We start from the raw sequence: 23,733 nt of genomic DNA, 5'->3' as shown, positions 1-23,733 counted from the left end.
AAAAGAGGAAGCAGTATGAAATGTATGATTGGAACATCAGTGGTTGAATTGTGAAACCTGACAAAAAAAGGTAACCAGGGGGCAGGGGGCCCACTTCAGGGGGAGCTGAGGAGCCCTGGCCTAATGAGAGTGGTCCCAGGGAGGCCTCGGAGCAGGGTGAGGAAAGGGAGGCACTTACTTTAAGCCCAGATGAGTAAAAATTTCATGTGATCATTTTGAAAACATCGATGTGAATGCCAAAAAAAAAAAAAAATCCATGATGAACAAATTATCTCCATTGTAAATAGAAGCCAGCACTGGGCTGAGCCATCACCGAGTTTGAGGCAAGAGGGAAAAGGTGTGACCCCCCACCCCATGCCTGATTCAGGTACATTTTAAAGGTTAATTCTTCCCCTGAGCATTAAAGTAGGTGGGGAAAATACTGAAACATTAAAAAGGAGGTGTGTGAGGGGCCTGGGTTGCTTTGTCAGTTAAGTGTCTCAACTAAGCTCCAATCATGATCTCATAGTTCATGAGTTCAAGCCCCAGATCAGACTCTGTGTCTTACTAGGTATGACTTTTTAAAGTGTATTTATTTATTTTGAGAGAGAGAGAGAGAATGAGATGCAGCAAGAGTTGGAAGGGGCAGAGAGAGGGAGAGAGAATCTCAGGCAGGCTCTGTGGTGATGGCTGCACAGAGCCCAATGCAAGACTCCATCTCATGAAACGATGAGATCATGACCTGAGCTGAAACCAAGAGTCACATGTTTAATTGACTGAGCCATACAGGTGCTCCTTACCCAGGACCATTTTTGACTCCCAGCACATTATCTCATTCAGTGCTCACGAGAACCCTCTGAGGTTGGTACTATTATTTTTCTACAAATGAGGATGCTGAAGCCAGGGAAGGAAAGTCTCCTGCCCAAGATCACCAGTGGATGAACCTTTCAGGAATGCTAACTTAGAGACAGAATATATATTTTAGGAAGGTAAATAGTGGAATTCAGAAATTTCAGACTCCTGAGCTACTGTGAATGAACAGTCATCAGGGGTACAAGCAGGGAGCTTCTCAAGCTTAAATGCATGGGTTCAAATCCCAGGTCCTCCCCTAGGCAGCTGTGCAGCCTGAGTCAAGTAACTCACCTTCTGTGTGCATCCATAAAATGGGTGCAATAGAAATAGTAGCCACTCAAATATTGTGCAAGGGATTTTATGAGTTAATATATTGTAGCAACATGGATGGATCTTGAGGGTGTTATGCTGAGTGAAATAAGTCAGGCAGAGAAGGCCAGCTACCATATGTTTGCACATATAAGAGGATTAGGATGAACTTAACGGAGGACTGTGTGGGAGAAGAAGAGGGGAAATGGGGGGAGAGGGAGGCAGGCAAACTATGAGAGACTCTTGAATGTTGAGAACAAACTGAGGACTGATGGGTGTTCGGGGAGAGGGAAAGGGGGGTGATGGGCATGGAGGAGGGCACTTGTGGGGATGAGCACTGGGTGTTCTATGGAAACCAACTTGACAATAAACTATTTTTTAAAAAAATGGTGGCTTGGGGCGCCTGGGTGGCTTAGTCGGTTGGGCGTCCGACTTTCGCTTAGGTCATGATCTCGCGGTTCTTGGGTTCGAGCCCCGCGTCGGGCTCTGTGCTGACTGACAGCTCAGAGCCTGGAGCCTGCTTCAGTCTGTGACTCCCTCTCTCTCTGACCCTCCCCTGCTCACGCTGTCTCTCTCTCTGTCTCCTAGAAATAAATAAAAAATTAAAAATTAAAAAAAAAATGGTGGCTGGCACATTACAGATATTTGATGAGTGTAAGCCATTGAAGCCAAACATATTTTATTTTTTTAATGTTTATTTATTTTTTATATTTCCGAGGGGTTGGTTGTAATAAGTCCATTTTCATTCATGATTTTGTCTATTTGAGTGCTCTCTCTTTTCTTTTTGAGAAGCCTGGCTAGAGGTTTGTCAATTTTGTTTATTTTTTCATAAAACCAACTCTTGGTTTCATTGATCTGTTCAACTGTTTCTTTGGTTTCTATATTGTTTATTTCTGATCTGATTTTTATTATTTCTCTTCTCCTACTGGGTTTGGGGTGCTCTTCTTGCTCTCCCTCTAGTTCTTTTAGGTGCGCTGTTAGATTTTGTACTTGTGTTTTTTCTAATTTCTTGAAATAGGCCTGGAGTGCAATGTACTTTCCTCTTAGGACTGCCTTTGCTGCATCCCAAAGAATTTGGATTGTTGTATTTTCAATTGTTTCCATATATTTTTAAATGTCTTTTCTAATTACCTGATTGGCCCATTCATTCTTTACTAGGGTGTTCTTTAACCTCCATGTTTTGGAGGTTTTCCAGACTTCTTCCTGTGATTGTGTGAGAGACAGAGAGACACAGATCATGAGCAGGGAAGGGACAGACAGAGAGGGAGATACAGAACCCGAGGCAAGCCCCAGGCTTTGAGCTCTAAGCATAGAGCTCAATGCAGGGCTCAAACCCATGAACTGCAAGATTTTGTGCCGAAGTCAGGCACTTAACTGACTGAGCTACCCAAGTGCCCCAGTTGTGTGTGTGCTTTTTTAATTAATGGGTTTTCTTAAACAATTTTAGGTTTACAGAAACCATTGAGCACAAAGCACAGAGAATTGCCACTCACTCCTCAATTCCCCCAAATTCCCCTTTTCTGCATTAAGTGGTACATTTGCCACATTTGATGGGACAATATTGATACATTATCATTAACTGCAGTCAGTAGCTTAGGGTTCCCTTTCAGTGATGTACCTTCCGCGGGTTTGGACAAACCAGTGGCGACATGTAGCTGTCCTTCCAGGATCACGGAGAATAGTCGTTTCTCTGCCTTAAACATAACACGGATGGTGTGTCAGAAGTCACTCCGTTTTTGGTTCTCTTTCGGTCCTTCTGTCTTGTTCAAGGGAACAGCGAAGCCTGGTGCACAGGTGCCTTCATCTCCTCTCCAGGTCTTGTCGACCTTGATTAGCAAGGAGAGAGCAGGTCCCGCTTTGCGCAGGCACAACGCAAGCTAGCCAGTATTTAACAAAACCGTTTTGTTTCCCTGGATGTAGCCTCCTATTTATGGTGCAAAAGCTGGTTTTTCAAATTAAATATGACTGTAAGAACGTGAAAACGGGGGGTGGGGATGGCGTCTGGTTGGCTCAGTTGGTTAAGCATCTGGCTTTGACTCTGGTAATGATCTCATGGCTCGTGAGTTCGAGCCCCATGTCAGGTTCTGTGCTTACAGCTCGGAACCTGGAGACTGCTTTGAATTCTGTGTCTCCCTCTTTTTCTGCCCCTCCCTTGTTCTAGCTCTGTCTCTCAAAAATAAATAAACATTTTAAAAAATGCAAAAATGAATAGTAAATAATTGCTAACTACCGCCTGTGACTATACCAGATCCCCCAGGAATGATGAATAATGACTGTAGGTTAGCAAATAAGCATTTTCTTCAAGTCTCTATTTTTTTTGCCAATGAATACACAAAAATAATTATTAAATTATAATAAATTTCTTTTTTAGCTGTATTTTTAAAATATTTACAGGGCTCCTGGGTGGCTCAGTTGGTTAAGCATCCAACTTCGGCTCAGGTCATGATCCCACGTTTCGTGGGTTTGAGCCCTGCATTGAGCTCTGTGCTGACAGCTAGCTCAGAGCCTGGAGCCTGTTTCAGATTCTGTGTGTGTCTCTCTCTCTGTCCCTCCCCTGCTCACACTGTCTCTATCTCTCTCTCAAAAATAAGTAAAACATTAAAAATTTTTTACTTAAAAAAATAAAATATTTACTTATTTTTTGAGAGAGAAAGGGATACAGATAGTGTGCAAGGCAGAGAGAGAGAAAGAGAATCCCAAGCAATCTCCGCACCATCAGCTCAGAGTCTGACACAAGGCTCCAACTCAGGAACCCTGGAGATCATGACCTGAGCCAAAATCAAGAGTTGGATACTTAACCAACTGAGCCACCCAGGTGCCCCAAATTTTAATATACTTCTTGGTGCAACAGTGTTTCTATTTATTTTTTTAGTGTAATATTTTTAAATGATAATACTTTTGCAAATTTTGCTTGAGTTAATCCTTTGCTTGAATATAACCTAGTAGCTGTTGAATCAGAAATTAACCATTGCTTTCATCATGATTTTCACTCCCTGTAGATCACTGTCCACCAGAAATATGATATAGCTGTTTGTCGTTTTAAATCTTCTGGTAGCCCCATAAAAAAGGAGGAAGAGAAATCCATTTTTATTATACATTTTCTATAACCAAATATCTCCAAACTATTCAATATGTGGTAAATATTTTGAAAAATATGTTGAAAAATACGTTTAAAAAACCTACCACCACATTCATAATAATGTTATAATAACCATCTATTCATATTTGAGAATAATCTATTAATATCTCAAAATGATGAATGATACATTCTATTTGTTTTACTAAGCCTTTGATGTAGCATATATTTTATATCTGCAGAGCATTTCAATGAGGGGGCTACTCTTTTTCTTTTTTGAGATTTTAATTTTATTTGTAAGTCATCTCTTCACCCCCCACCATGGGGCTCAAACTCATGAGCCTAAGATCAAGAGTCATGCTCTCCACCGACTGAGCTAGTCAGTGGAAAGGTGTCCCTAGCCTTTCAAAGGAAATATTTTTATGTGTATTTTAGGATTTGTAAAATGTACAATTGAAAAGGTAGATTGACATATCCAATGTCTTCCAAACATATGTTAAAAAGTTTTCTGAGCTAGCCACATTCCAAGTGCCCAGGGACCAGAGAGAGTTCAGGCTACCATTTTGGAGAGCACAGGTATGGACCCTTCAAGTATGCCTTAGCTCTTCCCCCCTGCACACCTACCTATGAATAAAACTACAAGAAGAAATGGAAATCATACATCGCAGTGACTCCCAGCTGCCACTGCTATCGGTAATGTATCACCTTTACAATTGTTTAGCCCACGGGCTTCTACAAACACAGGCTGAGCTTGACACAGCTCCCACAGTCAGGGGTAAGCAGTGAGACCCTGTCCACCTCCTCCCCTTGACACTCCACTCCTGGGCAGGTATCTGCGTGGCTGATCCCTACGAGGTCACGGTGAAGCAAGACTTCTTCATCGACCTGCAACTGCCGTACTCTGTGGTGCGCAATGAGCAAGTGGAGATCCGAGCTGTTCTCTACAATTACCAGGATGTGGGGGAGCTCAAGGTGGGTTTCCATGGTGGCAGAGGTATGATGGAGAGCTTTGATGGTTGGGGGGGGGGTGGACCATGGCACATTCCCCTAATACTCTCTCCCTCACAGGTAAAGGTGAACCTGCTCTACAACCCAGTCTTCTGCATTCAGACCACTGCCAAGAAGCCCTACCAGCAGATTCTGGAAATCCCAGCCAAGTCCTCAGTGGCTGTGCCTTTTGTCATCGTGCCTCTGAAGGTCGGTCTACATGAGGTGGAGGTCAAGGCTGCTGTCTATAATCGTTTCATCATGGATGGTATCAAGAAGACCTTGAAGGTCGTGGTGAGTCCATGGGGGCACCTGCAGTCTCTTGTCCTTCGGGAGAGGCTTCTGTGTCCCCATGCTTTCAACACAGGTTGGAGACCCTGACCCTGAGACACCAGGAGTGTCCAGTGTCCAACTTAGGAAATTTGGGAGTCCTACAAATTTGGAAGCAAGGCTGGGATTAGGGTGAGTGAGTGAGGAACATTTACGTTTCTACTCTTTCCTAGTGATGAACATTCTCAAATATAATACGAGATCAAGTCGTCAATAAAAATAAAAGCCTGGGGGTGCCTTGGGTGGCTCAGTGTGTTAAGTGTTTGACTTCAGCTCAGGTCATGATTTTACAGTTCGTGAGTTTGAACCCCGCATTGGGCTCTGTGCTGACAGCACAGAGCCTGGAACTTGCTGAGTTCAGCATCTCTCCCTCTCTCTGCCCCTCCCCTGCCCCAGCTTACTCTGTCTGTCTCACTCTCTCTCTCTCTCTCTCAAAGACATAAACATTAAAAAAAAATTAAACAAAAAATAAAAGCCTTGTATCACCTTTTATTAATATTTTCAAGCAAAATATGAGACCATATGAGCAACAATATGTTAATGCAATATTGTAAAGAATCAAAATTAATGCCAAAAACTATGATGAACAAAAGATCAAAATTTTAAATGGAGATGGTGGCACGTTGAACCACAATTGGAGCCTGAAGCTAAAGAAAAAATGGAGGCCCCCATCTACATCTCTTTTTTTAATGGTCAACATTGTTTAGTGGTTAATTTTCCCCCAAAAGTTAAGGTAGATGAAAAAAATATTGAAACATTGAAAAGCAAATGCTTTAAAACTGAGAGTGTTATTTTACAGTGAAATGTCTTATTTATACTCAAACCAAAACTTATTATAACATTTCTTTCCTGACTTTAATGGAACCAAACCTGAGTATTTTTAAAGATTTTTTCAATTTTTAAAAATATTTGTATATATTTGAGACATACATTTATCGTGTGACAGAGCACGAGCAGGGAAGGGAATAAGAATAGGAAACAAAGAATCTGAAGCAGGCTCAAGCCTCTGAGCACTGAGCTGTCACCACAGAGCCCAACACGAGGCCCAAACTCATGAACCATGAGGTCATACCCTGAGCCAAAGTCAGTTGCTTAACCAGCTGAGCCACTCGGATGACACAAGATTTTAAAAAATCACCACAGCAAATGTGGGACTCAAACTCCAAGATGAAGTGTCACATGCTCTTCCACCGAGACAGACAGGCACCCCGAGGAGCAGAACCTTAATTATCCCTTTTATCAGGGGTCCCAATATGGCTCAGTGTGGCACCAATGGGAAGAAACCCGAGTAGGGCGCTGGAGACGGCATGGCGCACCCCAGAGCCTTTGTGTCCACAGCTTCCCAATTCTGCACTCTCTCTTGCTGAAAGCTTGAAATCTGCCATAGCAGGGATATTCACAGGACGGGAAATGCCAGTGATTCAAATCAGGTTCTTTTCTTCCTGGAGAGCTGATGTCAAATATTTACCAGCATGCCATGGAGGAGACTTGGTCTCCAAAGGAAAATGTTTGCTTTTTTATCACACTAAAGGATAATGGATGATGGAAAGGGATAAACCACCATGGAAGGAGAGCTTCACTGGGGACTGTGATGCTGAGATAGCCCCTAGTTTAACTAAGCACTTACTATGTGCCAAGTATTATACACAGTACTTTCTGCACATTCTTTTATTTTAGAGACAGTGGGGGGCAAACTGACTCACTTCACAGAGCTAGGATGGGCGATGCCATTGTGCCCATGCCCTGCTGACCAGCTGTGTCTATTCTTTTACTCACCTGACCTCCCTCTCCCCCATCCCATCCCAACACTGTTCAGCCGGAAGGAATCAGAGTCAACAGAACAGTGGCCGTTCACACACTGGATCCAGAAAACAGGGGCCAAAGTGAGTCAGCCACAGCAGGAGGGTTGAGATCCAGGTGTGGGGGTGGAGGTGAGAGGGGCCTTGTGGGGAAGGGTGGTGTCATGGGTCTCTCGCATTCCACTGGCAGACGGAGTACAGCGAGAGGAGATCCACGCCGCCGACCTCAGTGACCAAGTCCCAGACACAGATTCAGAGACCAGGATCCTCCTGCAAGGTGAGCCCCCGCCCCTCACCCAGGAAGGCACCGCCCTGGAGAAGGGGACTAGTTCCTCCCAATTCTAGGCATATTTACTACTGTACCTCCCCTGCCTCCACTACAACTAGGGCAGCCAGCCCCCTCCTTGATCTGTTTTATCGAAGGCTCCAGGCACTAATTAGTTCAGCAAACAGCTTTTGCTGAGAGAGAAGTTTAAGTGAGAAACAGTATAGTTCAAGAGCAGGAAATTCGGGAACTCATTGCCTGGGTTGGAAGACTGGAGCAAGAAGGGAAAAGAAGTTCCTGGAAAGGCATCTTGTGACCTGGAAGCTGTAAGATTCTGGGGAGGGACCCTTGGTTTCCTCATCTGTGATGGGAGAATAATAGTACCTATATCAAAGGGGCGTTGAGAGGATTACATGAGATACTGTATGCTGTTCTCTAGAACAGCGCCTGGCAATAGCCTGAAGTATGATCTACGTATTCGTGAGGATTGTTTCTGGAATTAATTCGCCACTAGTGTAACAGGAGGCTCAGGGACCAGAGTTCTGTGAAGCATAAGACCCCCTTTCTTACAAAGGTAGACACACTGCCCTGCCCCCCCCTTACACTCAACGTGATGCTCCCCTTCCATCACATCCCCTCAGCCCCCAACTGCCCCTCTTTGGCACTGGTTGCTTGGAGCGCGGGGTCGCTGGGGACAGCCGTGACCCTCCTCACCCCACCCCACGGTGGGTCAGTTGCTTGAGTGCGGTCTTCCCTCCTGGTGGCAGGGACCCCGGTGGCTCAGTTGACAGAGGACGCCATTGACCCAGAACAACTGAAGGAACTCATCGTGATCCCGTCGGGCTGTGGGGAGCAGAATATGAAAAGCATGACGCCCACCGTCATCGCCGTGCATTACCTGGACCAAACCGGGCAGTGGGAGAAGTTGGGCCCCAGGAGACGAAAGGAAGCCTTACAGCTCATCGAAAAGGGTGCGCCCACGTGGGAGAGCCGCCGTGCTCCCGCCACCTCCCAGAGCAGGGTCCTCCCTGAGCCCAGGCCCCATCCAGGCCACGCCCTTCCCCTAAGCCCCTCCCCTTTCTGGACCCCTCTTCTCAAAGACCTCCCTCTACTTTGCCCTCCCTGAGACCCTGGCCCCTCTGAGGCCTCCAGGACTCCATCTGTCACTGTGGCCCTGAACCCCCGTGAGAACCTTCCCCTCTCTGAACCCCTCGCCTCTGAGAACTCCTTCCCCTTCTCGAAGTCCCTCCCCTCCCCCACCAGATTTCCCTGGGCCGCCCCGAGTCCCCCCTTTCCTCTCTGGACCCCTGTCTCGCCCCCAGAGCGTCCTTGCCCCCTGAGCCCCTCCCCCGGCTGGCCCACCCCTCGGCTCAGCCCCGCTCCTCTCTTCCCCGCAGGGTACTCCCAGCAGCTGGCCTACCGACAGGATAACTCAGCCTATGCTGCCTTCCTGAGCCGGAAGCCCAGCACCTGGTGAGCGGTTCTGGCACCCCACAAACAGAGCGGCCTGGGGCGGTCCCAGAGGGTCTCACCCAAACAGCCCTGTGCTCTGGACCCTCGGCCTGCAGAGACAAGGCGCCCACCCTGAGCTGCCAAGTGGCCAGCAGACATTAAGCGCCCCCTGTGGCGAGGCTGGGACCTGACTGGGGTGGGGGAGCTGGGTGAACCTTCTAGGCCCCGCCCCTCCCGTGCTCATTGGTTGACTGGAATGCCCGTCTCTGGATCCCGGAGGCGATAGGCTCACGCTTTGTGCCCGCCCACAGGCTGACAGCCTACGTGGTCAAGGTCTTTTCTCTGGCCTCCAACCTCATTGCCATTCAGTCCGATGTCATCTGCGGGGCTGTCAAATGGCTGATCCTGCAGAGGCAGAAGCCTGACGGGGCCTTCCAGGAAGATGGGCCCGTAATAGACCAAGAAATGACTGTAAGAAGCACGGGTTTAGGGCAGGCTGGGGAAAGGGTGCCTGGAGTCACAAGATAGGCAGGAGAAAGGCTCCCCCTTACCCTGTGAGTGTCACTTTCCCATTGCAGAGACCAGAGACCTTCAGAGGCTAGTGCAGACTAAAGTCCCTACCCCTTTGGTCTGAAAATATAGTACCCCTCACAGTTGTGGTTCTACAAATGTGGTCCCCAGGCCAGCAGCATCAGTATCACCTTCAAACTTGTTAGAAATGCATGTTCTCAAGCCGGACTCTTGAGGCAAGGAATTAGAAACTTCAGAGATGGCGCCTAGGAATCACAGTAGCTACTAGCTCCTCTCTCCCCACCATGTGATGCTGATGCATGCATAAGGTGGAGAATCCCTGCCTTAGCCTGACTTTCAAGCTTCCAGTCTCACATCGTCCCCCACCCCACCCATACACCATCTGTACTGCAAGGAGCCATGCTCTATCTCACCACATGGCTTTTGCACATGGTATTCTTACTGCCTGGCATGACACCCCCTATCATCCCCTAGGGAATCTTTCCAGATCTCCCCAACTGAGTCACACTCCCACTGTCCATGCTCACGGCCACATCCACTACTCCTCCTGCACAGCACTCAACAATTTGTAATGATGTTTCTACTGGTGAGCCAACTGGTTCATGTCTGGCTCCCTAGATGCGGAGCACTGTGGGGGTGGGGCTGGTGTCTGGTTCTCACCCACCATCTTATCCACAGCACCAGAAACAATTGTTGAATGAACGAATACTGAAGAGTGGGGCCCACCCTGGGAGACACTGAGGAGAGACTCGCCCTTTCCTTGACCTGCTGACCTACAGGAGGATTCGTCAGCAATGGGGGACACACTGGTGATACTATCCTCGTTTCCTGCTTCCTGTTCTAGGGTGGCTTCCGGGAGAATGTGGAGAAGGATGTGTCCCTCACAGCTTTTGTTCTCATTGTGCTGCAAGAGGCTGAAGATATTTGCCAAAATCAGGTCAAAGTAAGTGTCCACCATCCTCTCCTTCTCCCCTCACCTACCTGGGGCACACCCACCTTGGAGGGTGAGGTGTTACATTCAGGTGATTCCCAGTCTTCCGAGTGCAATAACAGCCACAACAGCGGCCACAAGACCCAGAATACGATAGTAATTCCCAGCAGTTTTTGCACAATTGGCTAAGATGCTCTTCTTTTTTTTTTTTTTAATTTTTTATTTACTTCTGAGAGAGAGAGAGAGAAAGAGACAGCATGAGCAGGGGAGGGTAAGAGAGAGAAGGAGACACAGAATCCGAAGCAGAATCTGAATCCGAAGCGAATCTGAGCTGTCAGCACAGAGCCCAACGTGGGGCCCGAACCCACGAACCGTGAGATCATGACCTGAACCGAAGTCAGACAATCAACTGACTGAGCCACCCAGGCGCCCCAACTAAGATGCTCTACTAAGAGCTGCACATGTTGAGTCCTATAATCCTTGTAAGAACCCAAGAGGTAGGGACTCTTATTATCCCCAAGTTACACAAGAGAAAACTGAGACACAAGGAGATCAAAGAATGGGTCCTTTCTGCCTACTTTGCCATGTGCAGAGACTTTCAGCCAATTTCAGCTAAAGCATCTCACCCTGCTTTCCCCATCACTGCTACATGATCAGTGCATTGTACCTTGCTGCTTCCCTGAACAAAAGACACAACCCAGACCTAAGAACACATCAAGACTATCTTCTTAGTTTGGGAGATCTTAGGAATATTTCCAAGGGGCCCATGACACCAAAAAGGAAATGATTACAAATATTGTCTCATGGCTGTCTCTTTTTCCTCTGGTTTTGATTCTGAGGTAGAGAAGCTTAGAAAGACGGGCTCCTGAAAGTCACTGTACTTGCTCCCTCTGCTTCTTCCTGTGGTTTGAGAATAGTTTGTTTGACCTTTAGCTTGTGACTTTGGGGACTCTAGGATCTTACCTTCAGCCATCTGCTTTTCCCTTCCTTAGACTCCCATAAAGAGATGGAGGTGATGGGGCTGTTACCTTTTGAGACTTAGAGGACACAGTCCATTCTGGGCCCAATAATTCCTCTCCCTGCCACCCAGTCTGTCTGGCAGAACTTGGCTGCCTTCCTTGGGGAAATACCCAGACCAAAGCTAAAGCTTTCAGATTCCCAGGGGGGCTTCTGATTGGCCCGCCCAGGGTCAGGTGATCATACTTGGGCCAATCAGCTGAGGCCAAGACGTAGGTCTTACTGGGCAAATACGGCTGCTTCCACTGCGGCAGGATGAATGAAAGAGAGGTTTCTGCAAAAGTCAAGAGTAGATGGGGGACAGTCAGCTAGGCATGGGGGCGTGGGGGGCGGTGAGGAGGATTAACTTCTGCTACAAGACAACAACATATTAAGAAAATGGCAACACTGTAACAGGATTCTTGCAGAGAGAGTCATGACATAAATCCTTTTCTTTCCAGGAAGCAACTTTATTCATGCTAGCATGGCTCAGTTGGGTTTATCCCCTCATAACTGAGCCCCTAACTCCAGGTGGCATAGTGTTTTACATATTTTTTACTTCTTTATCTCCCATATATGGTAACATACTAACATGCAGTCTGAGTAAGTGGTCTCCTGTTACAAGGTCCTGAGAGATGTCAAGTACTCTCATAGCCATTTTGCCTTGAGGGTTTTTTTTTTCTTTTAATTCTTTAGGGAGGGTGCCCTATCACAATGCTATCACTGAGTACAGCATAGGCTATAGAACCAGATTGCTGGGGTGCAGATCAAAAGTGTGCTAGAATTGGGATGCCAGGGTGGCTCAGTCAGTTGAGCCTCTGAATTCGGCTCAGGTCATACCACTGTTCTGGAGTTCCAGCCCAGAAACTGTGCTGTATTGGGCTCTGTGCTGACAGCTCGCAGCTTGGAGACTGGAGTCTGCTTCAGATTCTGTCTCTGTCTTTCTGCTGCTGCTGCTGCTGCTCTCTCTCTCTCTCAAATATAAATAAACATTTTTTTTTTAAAAAGTGTGCTGATATCAGTCTGTGAAAGCCAACTGTTAAATTTCCTGGACTTTCACAAGCTAGTTGTTAAACACAATCATTCTTTTCAATTAAATTATGAAAACTGACTTTAGACTAAGCCTTAAGTATTAAATGCAAAGGTAATAAACACTCAAAACACATCAATTCCTAATTGTTTTATTACTTTCCCTCATTATCTATGACAAATCTATCCATCTCAAGGATACTTATGTACCTATATGCTATCTAATTCTGTGAAGCTGTCCACCTCCTCCCAACTCTGCATTCACTAACTACACATAGTTTGAAATTGACCATGGTAATATTTAATCAAGAAAGTTCTCAAACACTACAAATCATGTCTTCCTCCACCTCTCATCCCTCTGGGCCTCAATATTCTCATTTGTGCAGTAGAGATGATGATGATGAAAATAATGCCTACACCACAGGATCCTTAAGTTCACTGATGGTCTGTGCCATTTAGTAAGTGTTAGCTATGAAGCTGATTATTAGATAAATGGTATTCCCAGTGGGGTCCTGAAGCTGTTTCATACTAGCTCATAAGTGCCTATCTGCAACATCTAGTCTCCACTCCATGTTCAGGGCCATTGTGCTGATAGTTTGAAATTGGCCACAATGGGAGCATTTACGCCACAGTAATTGGCAGGCGATAAAACAGGCCCCCAACTTTGGAGGGCTGGTGTTTTAACTGTTACCAGTATACCACTGGCTATATAAACTGTCCCAGGCACATCAGAGGTACTCAGCAACAAGGCAGTTCATGGAGACTAAAATGTCTGGAAAAAAAAAAAAAAAAAAAAGGCAGATCCTAAATAATTATGTTCCAAGGACGGAAACCATCCTTGTTCTCAGGAATTGGCATTTGTGTGAATGTTACCAGCTCTCTGTGGTAGCAATATCCACCTTACCAGAGAACCCAATCCTCTTTCTTACAGAGCCTGGAGCACAGCATCAATAGGGGAGGAGAGTATCTTGAAGCCCACTACAGGAACCTGCGGCGACCATATTCTGTGGCCATTGCAGGCTATGCCCTGGCCCAGTTAGGCAGGCTGGAGAAAGATCTCCTCAGAAAATTTCTGAGCACAGCCAAAGGTGAGGGACAGCCTGGCGAGGTAAAGAGGAATGCATGGCCAGCGTTTGGAGTTGGTTATCTTGAGCTGGAATGTGTGGCTATAAGCTGCACTGGGATGGAAAGCTTCAAGATGAGCTGGAGTGCACGGTGCCAAGCCGTGCTGGGTGAATGGCTTTGAGTTGTGACCAGTCCTCACTGTAAGCTACACAAGAAGGTAGCATTATTCATTCAGCAACAGTGTGTTGAGCACTTGCTGTGAGACAAGCGGCAAGGACGTGGGCTCTGATGTCAGACAGACCCATTTTCAAATCCCCCTCTGCCACATTCTCACTGTGTGCCTTTGTATCACTGACCTTCCCTGGACCTCATCTGAAGATGATATTTACATCATAGGTGGTTGAGAAGATTGAAGGAGTAATGTAGGTAGAAGGTCTAGCATAGAGTGAGAGCTCTATCACTGATGTTGTCATTGTTATCTCAAGGGTAATTAGGATTAGATAAGATAATGCCATAGGGAATTTAACACAGTGCCTAGCACATAGTGAGCACTTATTCATTGGCTCAGGTGAATATACTGCATCAGGTTTGCACCACTCCCTGGTATAACATATGTCAGGTAACACATAGGCTGAGGTGGTTTTGCACAATGGAAGTGTGTTATTGGTGGCCAGCTCTCCTCCAGACACTGATGCAGGGATCCCGGCCTCTATCTTTTCATGGCTCTGCCACCCCGGGGTCCTTGGGATCCACTGCATCTAAGCAGAAGGGGAAACAGTCAGGTGGATTGTGCAAGGGAGGTAGACCAGACATGGAAGGGCCCCCTAACATTGCCAGTGTCCATTCCATCATCCAGAGCTCAGTCATGTAGACATACCTGCCTGCAAAGACATCTGGGAGATGTAGTCCAACTCTGTGCCTAGGCAATGAACGAACATTTTTTTAAATGTTTATTTATTTTTGAAGGAGAGAGCACAAGCATGGGAGGGGCAGAGAGAGTGGAAGACAGAGGATCCAAAGCTGGCTCTGTGCTGACAGCAGACAGCCTGACGTGGGGCTCAATCTCATGAACCTTGAGATCATGACCTGAGTCAAAGTTGTACACTCAACCTACTGAACCATCCAGGTTCCCCAGAGGAGGAAATGCTTTTTAGTGACAATCTAGCTCTGCTACAAGTGCCTTCTTGGGCACTGGGGACATCACAGTGACCATAGCAGAGTCCCTGCCATCATGGCTCACGCTCTAGTTGAGGAAAGAAATGAGTTAATAGGTTACTATAGAGCATCATAGTGCTGGCACAGGACAGCACAGGATGTTTTGAGTGATAGAGGGAGGGCCTCGCCCACTCTTGGGGTGCCATTGAAGCTGAATTGTGCAGGATGGGATTAACCAGGAATAGATGAGAAAAGGTGCTCCAAGTAGAGGGTACAGAATACGAAAAGGCCCAGGAAGTAAGAATGAGCATGGAAACTTTAGGGAATCTCCTGTAGATCAGTGGGAAATGAGAATTGAAATGGAGGAGTGACTGTTACTGAAAGAAGAGAGTGAGTCAGGAGCCGGCAGAGTGAGGGCCTTGGATGTCACTCAGGACACCTGAACACCAAGAACTCTATCCTGAGTCTTTTTCTGAGTTTTCTCTGAGGCATCTCCTCGCTGGACAGTGCAGTGAGTATGGGGGATGGGGGTTCTCTCTACAGAAAGAACAAGGTGGGAGAAGCCTGGCAAGCAGCTCTACAATGTGGAGGCCACATCCTATGCCCTCTTGGCCCTACTGTTGCTCAAAGACTTTGACTCTGTACATCCTGTCACCAAATGGCTCAAAGAGCAGATGGAATATGGAAGTGTTCTCCAGAGATATGGCTCCACCCAGGCAAGTGACCATACATCCCCTAGGCACCTGCATTCCTGCCTCCTCTGGCCTCCCACTGGCCTCCAGAGAAGACCTTAAGACCAAGAGGGGCAGTCCTTCTGTCCCACAGCCATAGTGGCTGGAATGCATTTGAGAGATCAGGCATTTTTAGTTGTGATCCCGCTGGCAGATTCTAGACTACACTCTGAATGCCCAAGCTGTGTTCTTAGGTTCCTCGTATCTAGACCATGTTCTCAGTTCCACCAGGCTCCCAATGTTAGCTCATATTTTCCTGTGTGTTCTAGATGATGTTTTCAGTTCCACAAGACTCTCAGTGTTACCTCCTAACTTCCTATGGGTTCTAGACTATGTCCTCATTTGACAAGACTCAGAGTGTTAGCTCATATCTTTCTGCGGGTTTTAGACTAGTTTCTGAGTCCTACCAGGCTCTCAGTGTTAGTGCCTATCTTCCTGCGGGTTTTAGACCATGTTCGCAGTTGCATCTGGCTCCCAGTGTTAGCTCACATCTTCCCGTGCATTCTAGACCAGCTTCTGTTGTCCACCAGGCTTCCAGTGCCAGCTCATGGGTTCCAGACCATATTCTCAGTCCCAGCTGGTGCCCAGTATTAGCCCATATCTTCCCATTTTTTCAAGATCATGTTGCCAGATCCAGCATGCTCCCAGTGTAGCTCATGTCTTCCTGTCAGTTGCAGACCATGTTTTCAGTCCACCAGGCTCCCAGCGTTAGCCCATATCTTCCTGTAGGTTCTAGACCCGGTTCTCAGTTCCACAAGGCTCCCACTATTAGCTCATATCTTCCATGTCTTCTAGACCATGTTTTCAGTTCCACCAAGCTCCTAGAGTTAACCCATATATTCCTGTGGCTTCTAGACAAGGTTCTCAGGTGTACCTGGCTCCCAGTGTTAGCACAAATCTTCCTGTGGGCTCTAGACCATTTTTTCAGTTACACCAGATTCCCAGTGTTAATTCCTCTCACTCTGGATTATGGACCATGTTCTTGGATATTCTAGGACATCATCCAAGCCTCTCTGTCCCTGGAAGGTGAATTTGGAGACATGGACTTTAGGCTCGAGTTTGGTCTCCTACTTTCTGGAGAGCTGTCAGTCACATTTTCAGTATCCCTTTTGAATTCTAGCTCATATGTTCAGTTTCCCAGGCTCCAACTTCATTTAATTTTCATTTTTTTTCCCAAAAATGAGTTCTATACATATTCTCAGTGACTCCAAGCCCCTGTCTTAGAATCTACTTTGAAGGGGGCTGGACACACTCTCAGTTTTGCTAGAGTTTCAGTATTATATCTGAAATTTCTGGTGGATTCTAGACTTGTTCTCAGTGTGCCCAAGCTCTTGTCTAAGCCATTGTCCCTTGGAGAAACGAGACCATGCTCTCAGTGTCTAACAATGCCTAATCTTATCCTCACTCTCTGGGGTGGGGGGTCCTACACTATTGTCTCAGTACCCACTCCCTCTAATCTGAGTCTCTTCCTTCCCCAGTGAGTTCTAACCACTTTCTCAGTCTCATGGCTCACCCTAATTCTTTCTCATGGGTTCTAGGCCACCTTCATGGTGTTCCAAGCCTTGGCCCAATACCAGAAGGATGTCCCTGACCATGAGGACCTGAGCCTGGAAGTATCAATTGAATTGCCCAGCCACAGATCTGTCATCAGGTACAGAATCCTCTGGGAATCTGCAAGCCTCCAGCGGTCAGCAAAGGTACAACTGCCCAGCTAAACCCTTGCTGTCCCACTCCACACCAGCCAGGGTTTCCCAGAGGCAAGAGATGTGGCAGATGACTGTTGCAGCCAGGGGAATGCTTGGTTCCCAACACCTCTCTCCTCTCTCCTTCCTCCCTGCAGACCGAGAAAAATGAGGACTTTGTAGTAACAGCTAAGGGAAAAGGACAAGGCACCTTGTCGGTAAGGAACAGGAACACACACCGGCTTGGCCCACCTTCTCTTGCATCTCTGGCCCAGAGGGACCATCTTCTTCTCAACTCAAGTGGGCTGACACGTCATCGCCCTGCTGTCTCACCAGGTGGTGACAACGTACCATGCCAAGCTCAAAACCAAACACACTTGCAAGAAGTTTGACCTCAGGGTGGATATACGACGAGCTCCTGAAGACGGTAAAAGAGTAAAGACTCTACATGTGACCCTTCCCCCACCCTCATTCTCGTCTGCCCCCTTCCTGCATTGGGACCCAGGGACACCCCCTCCCATTTTCTGTCTCTGTGTTTCTAGTCAAGAGGCCTCAGGGAGCCCTGGACACCATGATCCTTGACATCTGTACCAGGTAAGTGAGGGATCACTGGGGGTCATTCCTCTGTCGATAGCAAGACTTCTCCTTTCCAAGACCTAATCCTTTCTAAGAGCGCATTTGCATCTGGTGTTGTCTGAAGTACCTGCCGGGAGGTGGATACCCCAGGCAGTCCCCAGCCTGCATGGCACCGGAGATTAGCGTCGGCCACATAAGCTGAAACGATACAAGCAATCCTAACAAATCAATGGGAGAGTTACAATTGTTCCATGACCTTTAGAGCATTTATCACAACCTCAAAAACTCTCATCCTGCCAGTTAGAAAGGTACAGAGAAATGAAAATTACAGGAACATGAGAACTTGCTTATTATGCTGTCAATTAAAACATTAGAACACGGAGATACGAGTAATTTTTTTTCTCCTTTGTAAAACACTTACCAAAGTACTGTGCTTCTTCCTTCTGTTTGTATCACTTGGGATAAGGATAAAGCAAGCACTTTTCCTGCGCCAGTGAATTGTCATGCTCCCATCTAACTTACACCAGCTTCTGACATCTAATCTTTTGAGCCGTCAATGTCACAAGGCAGCCAGTCTCTCCAGTGGCAGCAAGGGTGACATTCACACAGTCTGCTGTTTCTTCTCTAACTCCGTTTATGTGCTATTCAAATTTTACCTCCAGCGTCTTCATTTCACTGCTGTGCTTCATCTTGGCTGGCCAGTTCCCTCTACCAATTGGCCAATTTTGTAAAATGTCATGTGGTTTATCCCTGGGTATAAGGAAGTGCCACTACCACAGGCCTTGCTGTCTGTGCATGAACTTCATAGGCCGCTCAGTGACCCGTCACACACAGGCTTTGAAAGACATGGCATGATTGGTCACTGACTGTGATGTGTGTCCGTGATTTGTACAACTGTTAGTGAATCTAGAACTAGAGACAGGATTTGTATTTGTACTTTATGCAACTACAATGCCTATAACCTGGTGCTGGGGACCTGGCGTTATTGAGCTAGACCATATGGTAACATGCTCTTGTTTTTATTTTCTAAAAGAGCTAAGGCATAGAGAGGTCAAGTGACTCATCAAATGCCATATGGAGCTGGGATTTGAACCCATGGAAATGGGCTTCAGAGCCTGAGCTATTAGTCACCTTGACCATGACACTGCATTTCCTTTATTCCCTTTAGGGAATGTTTCCTACAATTTAATATCCTTCTTGCTATGTGGGAGTCAGGAACCCCAGTCTCTGTTCAGACCCCCTTGTCCAGACACTGATCCCCAGGTCTGAACCTACCCTTGGCTCCAACTGTCCTCTCCCTTCCCTATTCAGGTACCTGGGAGACAAGGATGCTACCATGTCGATCCTGGATATATCCATGATGACTAGCTTTTCTCCTGACATTGGTGACCTTGACCTGGTATGAAGGGTTTGGGCTTGGGGGCTGGCATCTGTGGGCAGAGGCCTTAGAAGGATTTTCACAAGTCCTTACCTTCACTAGTTGAGCAATGGCGTTGGCAGATACATCTCTATGTGTGACCTGAACAAGGCCTTTTCCAATAAGAACACCCTCATCATCTACCTGGACAAGGTAAGGCTTCCTTTTGGGACCTGATCTCCACTAGGCTGGCCTCCCTCTAGTCACACCAGGCCCTGGCTAGGGGATGTGGGGTCTGGTGTGTCTGGGTGGTGGAGGAAGGGACATATAAAATAAGGTGGTCAATGAAAGTCATCTCATGTTTTCTAAGCAGCTCACCTTCTGACCATTCTCATTCCAACCTCATTTAACACTTTCTTCCTCCACCTTCTTCTCATCAGAGTCCTAAACAACCATTGAAAAGAGCCATTTGGATTTAAAAACTAAAGCGCTCAGAGCTTAAAAGCATTCTCCTTGCTCCACACCCCCTGGCATTTCTCTCTTTTCATATTTGCTCTCCATCTGAACTTCTCTCCCTGTCTTCCTCTCTAACATAGACTTGAGCTTCCTCCTCTCCCCTACTTACACCTGCCCATTTTCCTATCCTCATATGCCCCCTGCTAACTCCCAATATGCCCAAAGGCCCCTCACCCCATATTAGTCAGCAGAAGTAACACTGGCTGCTGTAATAAACCTCCTGAGAATATGAGGGTCCCAACACAAGAGTGTTCTTTTTCCCACTCAGGTAAAGTCCAGTTTGGAGGCTATGGAAAGGGTTTTCTGCTCCACACAGTCGCTCAGGGATCCATGCACGTTCTTTCTTGGGGCTCCTCAATGCCTAGGATCTTAGAGTCCTCTGTTGGACCTCCTCCTTTCTAGAAGAAAAGAGGATTGTGCATGAGCTGGGGTTTCAACCTTACAGGGAAATCGCAGAGCTGTAAAACACAGTTTCCAAATACACCTGTCTATCAGGTATACATATATATGCATATATATTTTTGCTTCTATCTCGGTCTTTATTTTTTCAGCTTAAATGAGATGTCATTTACATATAACATTATTGTAAGTTTAAGGTGTATGATGTAATGATTTGATGTATGTGCATATTGGGAAATGAAAACCACAATAAGGGTACTTAATACATGTATTACCTCACATAGTTTTAACGTCATTGTGTGTTGTATACGATGAGCATCTTTTTTTAGTATAAATTTGACTATTGTCAAGTTGGCTAAGATATGGTGTATACAGTATACTCTTAGTTTTGAGGGTATTTTCCCGAGATTCATCATTTAAAGACAACACCTAGTGTTCATTCCATCAAGTGCCCTCTTCAATGGCCATCACCGATTTCCCCCTCTCCCCCGTACCTCTTCATCAACCCTCAGTTCTCTGTATGTAAGAGTATCTTATGGTTTGCCTCCCTCCCTCTCTGTTTGTAACTATTTTTTCACCTTTCCTTCCCCTAAGGTCTGTTAAGTTTCTCAAGTTCCACATATGAGTGAAAACGTATGATATCTGTCCTGCTCTGACTGACTTATTTCACTTAGCATAATACCCTCCAGTTCCATCCATGTTGTTGCAAATCGCCAGATTTCATTCTTTCTCATTGCCAAGTAGTATTCCAGTATATAGATAAAACACATCTTCTTTATCCATTCATCAGTTATGGATATTTAGGCTATTTCCATAATTTGTCTATTGTTGAAAGTGCTGCTATGAACATTGGGGTACATGTGCCTCTATGCGTCAGCACTCCTGTATCCCTTGGGTAAATTCCTAGTAGTGTTATTGTAGGGTCATAGGGTAGATCTATTTTTAATTTTTGAGGAACCTCCACATTATTCTCCAGAGCAGCTGCACCAGTTTGCATTCTCAGCAACAGTGCAAGAAGGTTCCCATTTCTCTACATCCTCACCAGCATCTGTTGTTCCTGAGTTGTTAATTGTAGCCACTCTGACTGGTGTGAGGTGGTATCTCAGTGTGGTTTTGATCTGTATTACCCTGTGACGAGAACTTTTATGATATAAATGCTCAAGACCTTTTATGTATACATTGTGGTAGCATTTACCATGGATGTTTTTATGGGCAGAGATAGCAGTCCGATGGCCAGAACTCCATCACACGGCCACACTGAACTAGGAAAGGAAGCTGACAGGTATAATCTAGCTGCGAGCCTTGGAGAAACGGGAAATGGATGTGTTGAAGTGCTCATAAATCTGTTGCTAGAGACTCCTGCTCCCTACCCGTATCCCACCTTGCTGCCTCAGTTTCTCCAACACTGCTCCAACCTCTAGTACCCTATGCTGGGCTCCATTCCGTGTACCCCACTGACCAGCCTCCTTCTTCCCCCAGATCTCACATGACCAAGAGGACTGTCTGACCTTCAAAGTGCACCAGTATTTCAGTGTGGAGCTTATCCAGCCCGGGTCGGTCAAGGTGTACTCCTACTACAACCTGGGTGAGCAGCCCCCCTAGGGCCAGGGGGTCCGGGGATTCTGTGAAGCGGGGCTCTGAGGGTCCCAGGGTTGGGGACCTGGCCTCTCCAGGTCTGAGGGACTGCAGTTGGGAAATCTGAGCCCCCGGGTTCTCTAGGCTGGGGGGCCCAGCCCTCTGACACCTTCCTGCCACTCTGCCCACAGATGAGAATTGTGTCAAGTTCTACAGCCCAGAGAAAGAAGACGGTTTACTGAGCAAGCTCTGTCACAAAGATGTGTGCCGCTGTGGTGAGGGTGGACAGAAAATTTCCAGGAAGGGGTGGCCCCAACCCAGTGCACAGCCAGAGGGATGGGCCCAGGGGTGGCGGGTCCTGGACAAGACGTGTGATGAAAGCATGTCCCCCACTCATCCACCGCACAGAGAACTGCTTCATGCACCAGGTGGATGGAAAGATCACCCTGGATGAGCGTCTGGACAAGGCCTGTGAGCCGGGAGTCAACTACGGTGAGAGGGCGCGTGTGTGAGCAACACTGTGTGTAGCCGTGGTTGTGTGAGTGACTGGTTGTAAGTGCCCATGGGTGCATGTGGCTATACTTTGGATTGTAGTTGTGGATGATGTGTGTGTGTGTGTGTGTGTGTGTGAGCGCACGTGTGTAAATGTGTTGTGAGGGGCCATGATTGCATGGGGATCCATGGTAATGAGTGGGCTGGGTGTGTGCAAGTGTGTGAGTAGACATGGTCGTATGCACAGTGGTGTGTGTGACATTGTAGTTGTGCCAAACCATGGAGAGATGAGACAGTGGTTGCGGGTGACAGTGGATGGGAGGTTATGCCTAGGACTCCCCGTGTGGGTGACTGTGAGGTGCACGTGGCTCTGTGTGTGGCTGTGTGAGATGGTGGTTGTAGGACCATGCGTGGTGGGTGTGTTACTTGGGGGCAGGGACTGGGGCACGTCTGGCTGTGACCCTGCGTGTATCTGCTTGGAGACACCGTATGGCCAGGTGCGCTTGCAGGTGAGGGTGCCCCACAGCCACCCTTGCCTATGACCCCCCGCCGTGCTTCCCCTCCTCCCCCAATCAGTGTACAAGACCAGGCTTCTCAAGAAGGAGCTGTCAGAAGACTTTGACGATTACATAATGGTCATTGAGCAGTTCATCAAATCAGGTCAGCTCTGCAGTCCGTCTTCTGTCTTCCACTTCCTTCTTGCTGGGTCCCTCCCTTCCCCCATTCAGCATCCCTGTCCCTCCCATCCAGGCTCTGATTAGGTGTAGGCTGGATAGTATCGTATTTTCATCAGCCACATCAAGTGCAGAGAAGCCCTGAGGCTGCAGGAAGGGAAACACTACCTCATGTGGGGCCTCTCTGCCGACCTGTGGGGAGAGAAACCCAAGTGAGTGCCCGCCCTGTGCATGCCCCCCACGGTGGGTCACCCCATCCCATGCTTCCCCTGCCATGCTCCTCACCTGCTTCCCTCCCCCCAGTGTCAGCTACATCATCGGGAAGGACACCTGGGTGGAGCTGTGGCCGGAGGCCGACGAATGCCAAGATGAGGAGAATGAGAAGCAGTGCCAAGACCTGGCCAACTTCACTGAGAACATGGTTGTCTTTGGCTGTCCCAACTGACCCCTCCTCATAGCCCCCACAATAAAGCTTCTCTTAGAGTTCACGTGCCTCCCAAAGCCCAGAGGTCTTAGAGAGGGAAAGAGGCAGCTGTGATCCCCTGCCTCCTCCCCTGCAACTCGGCTCCATCCGCAGGAAGACCTACCTGATGCCCACTCCTTCCTTCCTGTGGACCACCCGCAACTTTGCTTCCTCGCCCAGGGGGCACGTGTCCCCCTGCACCTGCACTGCACCTGCACATAGTCTGAAGAGAGCCTGTATCTTCCCTTGATTTCTTGCCTACTTGCTTTCTTTCCACCTGCATCCTCATGTGTGTTCTCTGTCTCTTCATCAGGGTCCTCACCAGTACTTTTACCTACATCCTTCTGATCCACTGTGTTGATACCAGCATCCTCACACGCTTTACCTGGCCCCCAACAGCTACACTACTCGTGAGGGCTCCACAGTCCTCCCCTCCACACCATCATAGCCACCTGGATCCTCCCCTCCTCTCTTTCATCCCCTCCCCATCTCACCTTCTCCCCATTCTTACC

General features: G+C 47.4%; 1 protein-coding gene across 1 annotated transcript in view; it reads left to right on the top strand.

The window, feature by feature from the left end:
* The window catches only part of LOC120223291 (complement C3-like), a gene marked incomplete at its 5' end in the record, with an annotated part of 43,400 nt that extends 20,196 nt beyond the window's left edge, over window positions 1–23,204 (top strand). Inside the window, 22 exon segments of the mRNA XM_039221335.1 lie at window positions 5,046–5,188; window positions 5,285–5,497; window positions 7,350–7,416; window positions 7,523–7,609; window positions 8,365–8,568; window positions 8,995–9,070; window positions 9,361–9,520; window positions 10,425–10,523; window positions 13,468–13,624; window positions 15,300–15,472; window positions 17,026–17,184; window positions 17,328–17,387; window positions 17,506–17,596; window positions 17,712–17,763; window positions 19,057–19,144; window positions 19,226–19,315; window positions 21,497–21,602; window positions 21,784–21,873; window positions 22,001–22,084; window positions 22,661–22,744; window positions 22,835–22,970; window positions 23,062–23,204. Of these exon segments, the coding sequence (XP_039077266.1) occupies window positions 5,046–5,188; window positions 5,285–5,497; window positions 7,350–7,416; window positions 7,523–7,609; window positions 8,365–8,568; window positions 8,995–9,070; window positions 9,361–9,520; window positions 10,425–10,523; window positions 13,468–13,624; window positions 15,300–15,472; window positions 17,026–17,184; window positions 17,328–17,387; window positions 17,506–17,596; window positions 17,712–17,763; window positions 19,057–19,144; window positions 19,226–19,315; window positions 21,497–21,602; window positions 21,784–21,873; window positions 22,001–22,084; window positions 22,661–22,744; window positions 22,835–22,970; window positions 23,062–23,203 (2,561 nt within the window).
* Window positions 23,205–23,733: the final 529 nt, after the last annotated feature.

The sequence above is a fragment of the Hyaena hyaena genome, unplaced genomic scaffold (genome assembly GCF_003009895.1).
Source record: "Hyaena hyaena isolate Hyena2069 unplaced genomic scaffold, ASM300989v1 scaffold_988, whole genome shotgun sequence".
Classification (NCBI taxonomy): Eukaryota; Metazoa; Chordata; class Mammalia; order Carnivora; family Hyaenidae; genus Hyaena; species Hyaena hyaena.
The sequence above is the reverse complement of the archived record's forward strand: the minus strand, read 5'-3'. Positions and strand labels throughout refer to the sequence as shown.